At 38.8% G+C, this 13,324-nt stretch overlaps 1 protein-coding gene across 4 annotated transcripts in view; it reads right to left on the bottom strand.

Annotated features, from left to right (window-relative positions):
• The window catches only part of LOC127682613 (guanylate-binding protein 1-like), a 248,504-nt gene that overhangs the window by 71,255 nt on the left and 163,925 nt on the right, over positions 1-13,324 (bottom strand). The window contains exons 7-10 of one of the 4 annotated variants that reach the window (XM_052179087.1): positions 12,279-12,491; positions 8,410-8,512; positions 7,969-8,162; positions 2,219-3,640 (exon numbers count right to left, since the gene is read on the bottom strand). The exons of the other annotated variants lie outside the window; for them this stretch is intronic. Coding sequence (XP_052035047.1) covers positions 3,533-3,640; positions 7,969-8,162; positions 8,410-8,512; positions 12,279-12,491 — 618 coding nt within the window. The 3' untranslated portion in view covers positions 2,219-3,532. Of the gene's footprint in view, positions 1-2,218; positions 3,641-7,968; positions 8,163-8,409; positions 8,513-12,278; positions 12,492-13,324 lie in introns of those variants that run through there. 4 annotated transcript variants of the gene reach the window in all.

Here is a 13,324-nt window from a genome sequence, read left to right as displayed (position 1 = left end):
ATACAATCCAAAATACATGACAGATAGGATGTTCTCAAAGAATGAATAATATACACACAAATCTATCTATCTATCTATCTATCTATCTATCTATCTATCTATCTATCTATCTATCTATATCTATATCTATATCTATATCTATATCTATATGTATGTATCTATACATCTATCTTTAAAATAAGATACACAAAAATACTGTAACTCCCTAGATTACCATCAGGAGACCTGTCTCTTTTTACAAATTCCAAGCAGCCTAACTTATTTAGGTGGACACTGCAACAAGTTGAGGGATTTTGTCTGAGTTTCATTACACAGTAAAGATGGTCTAAAATGGTACCAAGAAAGCAATATGAACCTTAAATCACTTATGCCCTCTGTGTGAACTCTGCTTTACCAGAGTTTAATTAATTTGCCATAGTAGGCACAGGTACATTTAGTGTACAGACTGCCTCAGTCAACTAACCTGGCTCCACTCACATCTGTGTTGATTTCAGCCTCCTCTCTGCTTGGGTAAACCAGCAGTCTGGTAAACACTATTCTACCTCTGCCTCTGTCTTACCTGAAGTGAAAGCCTTCAGAGAAGACACAGTCTTCCAAAGCCTGACAGCTTTGCTTCAAGGTCTGTCTGTAGATTGCTTGGTCCTATCTTACAGGTTCTGTTACATGGACCCTGTAGTAACTGAGGAAGTTCCAGATTTTTGCCAGAGAACTTGTAAGGAGTTAGCTCTTTATTAGAGAAATGCTGATGAAACATGATGAAAATGAAACTAAAGAACTTCCTAACTGAGGTGGGAGTGGTGGGTGACTCAACCACGACAGCTGGAATGAGATATGTATTGCTAAGAGGAGAGCCTCAGGGATTTCTCAGGTAGAGATTGATAAATGGTGCAGTTTCTTGTGGGTGTTTAAAAGAAAGGTGATTAAATTACTAAAGAGGGTGTGGTTTTGAGTTCATTCTGTTATGTTTCCGTCCCCTTTTTCCATTAGTGTTTGTTTTGTGAAGTTGCCAGCCCCACTGCCTTACACAAAGTTAGCAAGAGATTGTGCGATTCAGAAGTGTACATGGATTGTTTAAAAACCATTTCTCAAGTAGTTGTACCAGCTTGCAATCCCCCCAGCAGTGGAATGTTCCTCTTTCTCCATATCCTCACCAGCACCTGCTGTCTTCTGATGTTTTGTTAGCTATTTTGACTGGTGTGAGGTGAAATCTCAGAGTTGTTTTGATTTACACTTACTTCCCTGATGACTAAGGATTTTGAACATTTCTTTAGGAGGATCCTGTTATACTACTCCTGGGCATATACCCAGAGGATTTTCCAGCATGTAATAAGGACACATGCTCCTCTATGTTCATAGAAGCCTTATTTATAATAGCCAGAGGCTGGAAAGAACAGAGATGTCCCTCAACAGAGGAATGGATACAGAAAATGTGGTATATTTATACCATGGAATACTACACAACTATTAAAAAATGAATTCATGAAATTCTTAGACAAATGGGTGGAACTGGAAAATGTCATCTTAAGTGAGGCAACCCAATTATAAAAGAACACACATAGTATGCACTAATTGATAAGTGGATATTATCCCAGGAGTTTGGAATACCCAAGACACAATTCACATATCAAATGATGCCCAAGAAGAAGGAAGAACAACCTATGGATAGTCTGGTCCTTCTTAGAAGGGGAAACAAAATACCCAGAGAAAGTGATGCAGAGACAAAGTGTGGAGCAGAGTCTGAAGGAAAGACCATCCAGAGACTACCTCACCAAGTGATCCATCCCATATACAGTTACAAAACCCAGACACTATTATTGATGCCCACAAGTACTTGCTAACCAGAGCCTGATAGAGCTATTACCTGGGAGGCTGTGCTAGTGTTTGATAAATACAAAGGGGACACTCTCAGCCAGCCACTGAACTGAGCACAGGGTCCCTAATGAGGGAGCTAAAGAAAGGACCCAAGGAGCTGATGAGGTTTGCAGTGCCATAGGAGGAACAAGGATATGAACCACCAAGTACCTCCAAGTTCCCAGGGACAAAAACATCAACCAGATAGCACACATCATGTTACCCATGGCTCCAGAAGTGTAGGCAGCAGAGGACAAGTGTTGAGCTCTTTCTTCAAGCACACATGATACTAGCATGCACTCAGAAGTATACTTCAGAAACACTGTACCATCCACTGTTATTCTCTAAGTTAACTTATTACCAGAAGTGTTTCTTAAGAGTCCTAGTTTTAATGCCATCACCAGAAAAATAATTTTACAGAAAGTATTTTCCTGTTTCTTCATCCATGAGAGTGTTGAGCCCTGTGACTATGACATTTCTTTTGTGTGGTACGATTATTCTTAATGTTTAGCTGCAGAACTGATGCCTTCATCATTGGGAGCCTGTGTGACAGCTAAAAGTCTTCTAATTAACTCCCCTTTTACAGAAATTTAGGAGAAAATTTTATTACATTATGAACAATATATGGCATGCTCTTGAAACAATTATGGTAGGTTGATCATTTTTATTGACATCTTTCATTGAACCCATGCTTCTGCTATAATGTAGAAGGTGTTTATTCTCAGAGACTTGCAAATGATGTCATAGGAGCAAAAGGCAGATAAAAACGAAGGTTGATTTAAGAAGAGGTGAGACTGCACTCATGAGCCTCAGAAGAATAGAACAAAATTTACTTTGAGTTCTCCAATCTGTGATTGTGAAAGTCATTCTAAAACTCTTAGAAGGAGAAAGTGTTCTTAAAAATTATAAAGAGAGATTAGAAAGGAAACACTGAAGGCTGGAGCATGAAACAAAGCAAGAAGTTCTCTAAAGGGGGGGGGGAGGCACAACTCCCACTCACAGGTGCATTCTGCCAGGAGGGGAATTTTCTCCCACTCTCCAATGGGCTTCTCTGCTCATGCAGCAGCCACAGAGCCTTCCCACACTGAGCAATGCCCAATGTCTATCCTGGGAACCAATGTCTGCAGACAGACAGCATTAGACACAAAGATCTGTGTCATATGGATATGTTCAGATTTTTATCATGATTATGACATGCCGATCTCAGCTGAGGGAAAGCTAAATCTCTGAATTACTCAAGAGCACATGACTAAGAATATCCAGAAGGGAGTGTATGTGATTCAAAAAGGTCTACCCAAAGGCAGCTGCCATATCACTATGTGGTATAAACAAATCCCAACTATACAATTTAGTATGTGTACAGAGTCCATGTTTACAATTTCAAATATAAGACCCAATTAAAGACCACATGAATCTTTAGTTCTAACACAAACATGAACTGAATCACTTCATAAACCAAACATTCTTTTTGTATAAAAACTCTACTTTCTTAACTCTATTTCTACATTCTTCCCAATAAAGTGTCATGTCTTCAGGTCTATTTCAGTGCCAAGTTGCTTCACAGTCCAAAGTTGTCTCTTCACTCTATCTTAGCCGAAAGACCGAGAAGCAAGCAAAGCTGTCTCTTAAGTTTATTCCTTGTGAGTGGAACCAGGGTGGAGAGCCTTAGTCTGTTTGAACTTTAGAGTATGGTGCACGGTGAAGACTTCATCTTCTTGATTTTCTCTATCTCTTCCTGCAGCATCCTGCTATCAGCCTTGAATCCTTCCTTGAGAAGTCTTTCCTGTTCCTAAAATGGAGATGGAGAATAAACTCAGACTGCATCCCACATTCCTCAGACTCTCTCAGACTCTGCTTTGGTAGTTACTCTAAACCCTGGGGGAGGGGAACACAGAATTTTGACATTTTGATATTTTTCTCAAAAGCTCTTTCCTTCTTATTTTTTCGTTCTTTTATTTTCATTTTCTATATTCTTTGTTTACATTCTGAATGCTTTCCCCTTTCCTGGTTCCCCCCTCCCCATTGGTCTCATAAGCCCTCTTCCCTTCACCCATTTCCTAATCAACCCGCACCCATTTCCCTGTCCTGGTACTCCCCTACAATGGTGTATCAACTCTTTTCAGAGCCAGGGCCCTCTCTTTCCGTCTTCTTGGGTATCATTTGATATGCTAACTGTGTCTTGAGAATTCAGAGTTTCTGGGCTAATTAATATCCACTTATCAGTGATTGCATTCCATGTGTATTCTTTTGTGATTGAGTTACCTCACTTAGGATGATATTTTCCAGTTCCATCCATTTGCCTAAGAATTTCATGAATTCGTTGTTTTTAATTGCTGAGTAGTATTCCATTGTGTAAATATACCACATTTTCTGTATCCATTCCTCCATTGAGGGACATCTGGGTTCTTTCCAGCTTCTGGCTATTATAAATAAGGCTGCTATGAACATAGTGGAGCATGTGTCCTTATTGCAAGCCGAAATTCTTAGGCTAATGGTTGGATCTGGAAAATATCATCCTAAGTGAGGTAACCCAATCACAAAAGAACACACATGGAATACAGTCACTGATAAGTAGATATTAGCTCAGAAACTCTAAATACCCAAGACACAATTCACATATCAAATGACTCCCAAGAAGGAGGAAAGAGAGGTCCCTGGTCCCAAAAATGCTTGTTCCAGCATTGTAGGGGAATACCAGGACAGAGAAGTAGGAGTGAGTTGATAGGAGAGGGAAGAGGGAAGAGGGCTTAGGGAACTTATGGGGAGGGGGGACCCAGGAAAGGGAAAATCATTTTGAATGTAAACAAAGAATATTGAAAATTAAAAATATAAATAAATAAATAAATAAACTGAAAAGAAAAATGAATCACATGATCATCCACTAGATGCTAAAAGAGCTTTTGACAAAAATATAACACCCCTTCATATTAAAAGTCATGGAGATATCAAGGATTTAAGGTTCATATCTAATCATAATTAAAGCAGTATACAACAAGCCAATAGTTACCAAAAAATTAAATAGAGAGAAACTAAAATAAATATCACTAAAAATATGGAAAGAATAAGGCTGCCCACTGTCGCCCTATCTACAATATAGTTCTTGAAGTTCTAACTAGAGCAATAAGACAACTAAAGAAGATCATTGGGATACAAATTGGAAAGGAAGAAGTCAAAGTATCACTGTTCTCAGGTTATATGATAGTATACATAAACAACTGCAAAAATTCTACCAAAGAACTCCTACAGCTGATAAATACTTATATCAATGTGTTGGCTAGACAGAAAATCAACTAAAAAAGAATCATTAACCTTTTTTACACAAAGGATACATAGGCTCAGAATGAAATTAGGGAAAGAACACCTGTTATAATAACAACAAATAATATAAAATATTTTGGTGTAACTCTAAACAAGCAAGTGAAAGACTTATATGACAAGAACTTCAAGTCCCCGTAGGAAGATATCAAAAGATGGAAAAATCTAACCTACTTATGGATCAGTAGTACTAACATACATAGTGAAAATGACCATCTTAGCAAAAACAATCTACAGATTCAATACAATTCCCATCATAATTTCAAAATAATTCTTTACAATCCTTAAAAGACCAAATTTTAACTTTATATAGAAAACCAAAAACACCCAGAAAAGCTAAAAACAATCTTGCACAGTAAAGCACCCTTGGATTCATCACCATTTTTGGTTTCAAGCTATCTTACAGAGCAATAATAATTAACACTAAATGATATTGGCATAAAAACATACTGGTTGATCAATAGAATAGAATCAAAGACCCAGAAATAAACCCACACATCTATGGAGAGTTGGGTTACTAGAAAGAAGCCAAAACCGTGCAATGGAATAATAAAAAAATCTTCAACAAATGATGCTGGACTAACTGAAGGTCTACATGTAGAAGAATTCAAATAGACCTATAATTATCACCTTGCACAAAACTCAAGTCCAAGTATAACACAGACCTCAACATCAAACCAAACACACTAAATCTAAGAGAAGAGGAAGTGGGGGAACTGCCTTGAATCCATTGGCCTGGTGCAGGACAAAAATTTCTGAACAGAACATTAATAGCTCAGGAACTAAGATAAATAATTAATAAAAGGGGTCTCATGAAACTGAAAAGCTTTTGCAAAGATAATGAAGCCATTAATAGGACAAAATAGCAGCCTACAAAATGGAAAAGTATTTTCATCAATCCTATATCTGACAGAGGACTAATATACAAAATATGTAAAGAACTCGAGAAATTGAACATCAACAAACCAATTTAAAATGGGGTACAGAGCTAAACAGAGAATTCTCAACAGAGGAATCTCAAATGGCTGAGAAATATTTAAGATCCTTAGTCATCAGGGAAATGAAAGCCAAATCTACCCTGAGATTCCAATTTAAACTCATCATAATGGTTAAGATAAAAATCTCAAGTGGCAGCAAATGCTGGCAAGGATGTGGAGAAAGAATAGCATTCCTCAAGGGCTGGTTGGAATAGAAACTTGTAAAAGTCACTTTGAAAATCAATTTGGCAGCTTCTCAGAAAATTTGCCTTAGTTCTATCTCAAGACCCAGCTATACCACTCCTGTGTACATATCCCAGAGATCCCCCACTATACGACAGGGCACTTGCTCAACTATGTTAATAGCAGATTTATTTGTAATAGCTAGAAACTGGAAACAACCTAGATGTCTCTGAACTGGAGAATAGATGAAGAAAATGTGATACTTCAACTAAATGTAATACTATTCAGCTATTAAAATCAAAGACACCATGAATTTTGCAGGCAAATGGCTGGAACTTTAATGAATCATTCTGAGTGAGGTAACACAGAACCAGAAAGACATATATGGCATATACTCATTTACAATTTGACATTAGCCATAAATGCAGGATAACCAATAATAATAATCCACAATAATGATAATCCACATAACCAAAGTAACTGAATAATAAGGAAATAATAAGTGATTATGTGTGACTCTAACTCAAAAAGGGGAAACAAAATAGTCATCAGAAGAGGATGGAGGGAGGGAACTGTGTGGGAGATGAGGAGGGGAGTGAGGATTGTGATCAGGTTTGGAGGAAGGGGGCAGGAGAGGCCTGGGAGTGACACTGGAAATCAGTGAGAGACATATCTGGGACCAGATGGAGACCTGGGTTGGAGGAGACTATAGGGATGATACTAGTTGAGATTTCTATCAGCAGGGGATATAGAGACTGAACTGGTCACCTACTGTAGCTGGGCAGGACTTCCAGCTAAAGGAGGGGGGCATCATCCCACTCATAGATCCTTCATCCTAAAATGTGTTCTGCCTGCCAGATGTACAGGGATAAAGATATAGCAGAGACTGTGGGAATGGCCAGTTAATGACTGGCCCAACTTGAGACCCATCCCTAGTGGAAGAGAGCCAACCCCTGACACTATTAAGGATTTTCTGCTATGTTTACAGACTGCAACCTAGTATAAGTGTCTCCTAAGAGGCTTCATTCAGCAGCATATGAAAAGACATGCAGAAACCCAGGCCAAACATCAGGTAGAGTCTTAAGGAAGAGTTGGAGATAAAGCTTAGGTAAGGGAGATGGGTCAAGGACTACACAAAAAGACCTACAGAATCCAGTGACCTAGGCCCTTCCAAAGCACCCAGAGATTGATCCACCAATTATAGAGCATGCAGGGCTTTGACTTAGCCCCACCCCACCTTTTAGAGCAAATGTGAAGCTTGGCCTTCCTTTGGCTCCACAAAGAGTTGGAGCAGGGGCTGTTTCTGACTCTGTTGCCTACCATTGGATTCCCTTCCCCTACCTGAACTTCATGATTGGGTCTCAGTAGGAGAAGATATCCTTTGTCCTGCTGAGACTAGATGTCTTACAGTAGGGTGGTACCCAAAGTGGGCTTCCTCCTCTAAGCGAAGAAGGGGAAAGGGGAATGGGGGTAAGGAATTATAAGGGCAGAACTTGGAAGAGAGAAGGGAGGAACAGCAATGGTGAATAAAAAAATAAATTACAAGAGAAAACAAACAAACAAGCCAAAACACTAAAACAAACAAATAAAACCTAACCAACCAAAGAATCCAGTGCAGCCAGAACTCAGTGAAGCCAGATACCTGAAGTTTAAGGGATATGATTCTGTTTTGCTCTGCCATGAACACTCTCCGTTCCTGCTCCATCTTTTCGCTCAGCATTTTTGTGAGCTCTTGGTAACTCTTTTCCTTCTGTTCCATCAACAGCTCATACTTCTTTTGCATTTCCTCCTGTGTTCTCCTTGCAGCTTCTGCAACTTCAGCTTTTACACGTTCCACTGAGAAGATAAAATACAAAGGAGATGAGAGTAAGTTTTGAGTTGTTTTACCACATTGTAGAATCTTTACCCTAGAAACTGGCTAAGGAGGAGGGACATTGCCATGTCTACTGGTTTAAAAACAGCCACCATGAAGCTAAGAGTGACATTTGTCATCTTTGTCTCTACAATGATGACATCATAAGGACCAATGTTTCAGCTCATGCCGAGAATTTCCAGCATCTGGAATGTCCTCCGTAACTCTCACCTTCAATCTGCTTTTCCTTTTCTGTGAGTGACTGGTCCATCTTCAGAAGTGTCTCAGCCACCTCCTCCTTTGACTCATTGTACTTTCTCAACGTCTCTTCAGCCTAGATGTTGAAGTAAGAGAGAATGAGGAAGTAAGTATGTGAGTTGAAGACAAATCATGCTTATTTCATTCAATTTAATTTTTATCAACTATGGAACGAATACTTTGTACCTCAAATAGTATTTCAGGCTTAAGGTTTTAAAGTGAACTTGAGTTACCCCCCCCCCAGATGCAGTCTTTCTCCATCCATTCAGATTTTTTTTTATTTTTTTATTTTTTATTCGATATAGTTTTTTATTTACATTACAAATGATTTCCCCTTTTCTAGCCCCCCACTCCCCGAAAGTCCTGTAAGCCCCCTTCTCTTCCCCTGTCCTCCCACGCACCCCTTCCCACTTCCCCGTTCTGGTTTTGCCTAATACTGCTTCACTGAGTCTTTCCAGAACAAGGGGCCACTCCTCCTTTCTTCTTGTACCTCATTTGATGTGTGGATTATGTTTTGGGTATTCCAGTTTTCTAGGTTAATATCCACTTATTAGAGCTCCTACAGCTGATAAACAACTTCAGCAAAGTGGCAGGTTATAAAATCAACTCAAGCAAATCAGTGGCCTTCCTATACTCAAAGGATAAGCAGGCTGAGAAAGAAATTAGGGAAATGACCCCCTTCACAATAGCCACAAATAGTATAAAGTATCTTGGGGTGACTCTTACCAAACATGTGAAAGATCTGTATGACAAGAACTTCAAGACTCTGAAGAAGGAAATGGAAGAAGACCTCAAAAAATGGGAAAACCTCCCATGCTCATGGATTGGCAGAATCAATATAGTTAAAATGGCCATTTTGCCAAAAGCAATATACAGATTCAATGCAATACCCATCAAAATCCCAACTCAATTCTTCACAGAGTTAGAAAGAGCAAGTATCAAATTCATCTGGGACAACAAAAATCTCAGAATAGCTAAAACTATTCTCAGCAACAAAAGAAATTCTGGGGGAATCAGTATCCCTGACCTCAAGCAATACTACAGAGCAATAGTGTTAAAAACTGCATGGTATTGGTACAGTGACAGGCAAGAGGATCAATGGAACAGGATTGAAGATCCAGAAATGAACCCACACACTTATGGCCCCTTGATCCTCGACAAAGAGGCTGAAAACATCCAATGGAAAAAAGATAGCCTTTTCAACAAATGGTGCTGGTTCAAGTGTAGGTCAGCAAGCAGAAGAATGCGAATTGATCCATCCTTGTCTCCTTGTACTAAGCTCAAATCCAAATGGATCAAGGACCTCCACATAAAGCCAGACACTCTGAAGCTAATAGAAAAGAAACTGGGGAAGACCCTTGAGGACATCGGTACAGGGAGAAAGTTTCTGAACAGAACACCAATAGTGTATGCTCTAAGATCAAGAATTGACAAATGGGACCTCATAAAATTACAAAGTTTCTGTAAGGCAAAGGACACCATCAAGAGGACAAATCGGCAACCAACAAATTGGGAAAAGATCTTCACCAATCCTACATCAGATAGAGGGCTAATATCCAATATATATAAAGAACTCAAGAAGTTAGACTCCAGAAAACCAAACAACCCTATTAAAAATGGGGTACAGAGTTAAACAAAGAATTCTCACCTGAAGAACTTCGGATGGCGGAGAAGCATCTTAAAAAATGCTCAACTTCATTAGTCATTAGGGAAATGCAAATCAAAACAACCCTGAGATTTCATCTTACACCAGTCAGAATGGCTAAGATTAAAAATTCAGGAGACAGCAGGTGTTGGAGAGGGTGTGGAGAAAGAGGAATTCTCCTCCACTGCTGGTGGGGTTGCAAATTGGTACAACCACTCTGGAAATCAGTCTGGTGGTTCCTCAGAAAACTGGGCACCTCACTTCCAGAAGATCCTGCTATACCACTCCTGGGCATATACCCAGAGGATTCCCCACCATGTAATAAGGATACATGCTCTACTATGTTCATAGCAGCCCTATTTATAATTGCCAGATGCTGGAAAGAACCCAGGTATCCCTCAACACAAGAGTGGATGCAAAAAATGTGGTATATCTACACAATGGAGTACTATTCAGCCATTAGAAACAATGAATTCATGAAATTCCTAGGCAAATGGATGGAGCTAGAGAACATCATACTAAGTGAGGTAACCCAGATTCAAAAGGTGAATCATGGTATGCATTCAGATTTTAGTAACAAGTGACCCTATTCCTTTATCTGTGTCTTTCATGCCTTATCCACCTCAAAATATTTATTTTATATGTTACCTTCATCTAATAAAAATAGTTTTAGCTTGAAAATGTAACCTTCATTAATTGAAAAATATTTTTATCATGTAATACATTTTGATCACATGTTTTCTTACCCCAACTTGACCCAAATTTTCCCAGCCTCCTTACCCACCCAACTCCATGGCTTTTCTTCCTCTCTCCTTTAAAAAAACAAACAGGTAAACAACTCCCTACCAAAAAAGCAAAACAAAAAATAAAAAACAAAACCAAAACCACCAAGAAACTATCACACAAAACCAAACCACTAAAACACAAAAGTGAAACTGTAATTAATATCCAAGCAAAATAAAGTCAATAAGACTAAAATAAAATAACACACCCAAACACAGGGAGATAAAATGTCTACAATAATACCATTGACTTTGTTTTGTGTTGGCTATGCACTTTCCAGCATGGATGCTGCCCTGAAGTTATTAACCAGGAATGTTTCCTTGTCATCTGGTCCAACCAATCCTCCTGGCCTTAGACCATCCTTCCTGCCTGAATGAATTCTGCAGATCAGTCTCAGTGCATCTAGAGTGGTGCCATAACATATCAAGAAGAGTTACCATGGTAATTTGAATGAGAATGGCCCCCATGGACTCAATATTTCCATGCTTAGTTATCAGGGGGTAAAACTATTTGAGAAGGATTTGTGGTATGGACTTATTCAAGGGAGTATGCCTTGTGCTTTAAGGTTTGAAAAACAAAGGCCAGGCCAGTGGCTGTAGCTCAGGGTATAAAGCTCTCTGCTTCTTTTCCAGCTCCATGTCTCCCTGTATGTCAATATACCTCTCATCATGATGATAATGGACTAACTCTCTGAAGCTGTATACAAGCTCCACATTAAATTATTCCTTTTATAAGACTTGTCTTGTCCAAGTTGGCCATTTGAAAATAGTATGTAGCCAAATCTAATCTTGACCTCTACTGCCTAATTAGGGCACTTTAAAATGGCTAAAGGCAAAGACTATATACCCTGAATTTTCATTAAGGCTGTGAATCTCATTGACTCTGGGATATTGAGTGAGGTCTTAACTTCTTTCTGCCACAATTCCCTTTCCTTTCTCTGAGATAATAATAATAAATACTTAATAGAATTGATGTCCAAACACAATGAGTTAAATTCTAGATAACACTGAGAACAATCTAAATACCAACTGCCATTGCTATATTACTAGCCTGTAAGTTAGCATTACCTAGTGCTTGTGAGAAAACTTACTAGTTGCTTGGTTTTGTTTGGTTTTTTCTTAAATTGCAGTGGCCCTAGCTCCCTGAGAAGTACTCTAAACATTGGGGATAAATAAAGCACTGTTGGATGATTAGATGAATAAATGAGGGAATGAATGATTTCCACAAATATTTCTGAGAGGTCCAGTTGTACTATGAAAGGAAGAAGCTGCTGCCTTTATCACAGTTGACTGCCTGTATGAATGTCAGACACAGGCCCAGCCCACAGACAGCATTGTATCTTCTTTGCAGAAATTGACATTTGATGGAGATTCTACACAAAATACCACAAAATGCTACCAACATCCCTGTTTACCTGGAGTCCCTTTCCAGGAGTCTGCTTATACTTTTTCTCCAGCTCTCGTTTCTTTTGAAGATAAAGGAAGTAACCTCCTGGTTTATGAAAAGTCCCCTGCTTCACTTCTTCTTCCAGAGGACCAAAGATCCTTTCCAGTAAATATGAGCATCGAGCTGATGACATGTCCATGTTCTTCTTAACAAAGGCATCTAGCTTGGCTTCCAGCTGGGTCTGGTGGTGGACAGGAGGGAGATACATAAGAGACTACTGAATAATGTCAAACAGGGCTACAGTCTTCACCTTACTGTAAGATCTCTTCAGGTTCATTCAGAAACTATTCCTTTAGTTTGTAAATCTCTGAAGGAATCCTCCTGTTTCTCTCTTCTGCTACTCACCCTTACTGACTTAGAAAGTGATTGTCAAAGCACAGATGCTACATCATAGGAAACCATTTAATTTCCAAGTCTCTGATATTGGGGATAGTTCCTATCAGCAACGTTAGAGTTAGACAGTTAGACGGGCTCCTGTGAACTCCTTGAATGTACCACTCCACTACTTTGTGTCCTTACCATTTGTGGACAGATAAGTCCTTGTGTATAAGTCAGAATGAGCAATACCAATTTCAGAGGTCTCTAGTCAGATAAAGAAGTAACACAAAGTACTAAGTCCAGAGACTACTAAATGTACTCAATAAAAAGATTTTTTTTTTGATATTGTAAAATTCTGTGTGTTTTTGTCACTGTGAAGAAAATGAACAATGGAGATGACAGTGATGTGATTCTCAACATTTAGAATGCATAATGGAATAGACATTACATTGTAATGTATCTATATACATTACAACCTGAAGGTAACTTCGATAAGAAGATGCCTATTTCCTACTGATATTGACTAGCTAGCATCACTAGAAGTTTTGATCACAACAACATTAGTAAAATCAGGGCATGCTAATTAGGGAGGGGTCATCTCTGATCAAATGTCCATGTTTTCTTACAATAAGCAAAATAAAAGTTTGTGGAAAATGTGGTTAATAATAATGCTAGATTGTTTGGTTTATTTTTTTA

This window comes from Apodemus sylvaticus, chromosome 4 (assembly GCF_947179515.1).
Source record: "Apodemus sylvaticus chromosome 4, mApoSyl1.1, whole genome shotgun sequence".
Lineage (NCBI taxonomy): Eukaryota > Metazoa > Chordata > Mammalia > Rodentia > Muridae > Apodemus > Apodemus sylvaticus.
Note: the sequence above shows the minus strand (reverse complement) of the source record. Positions and strands in the feature narration are given on the sequence as shown.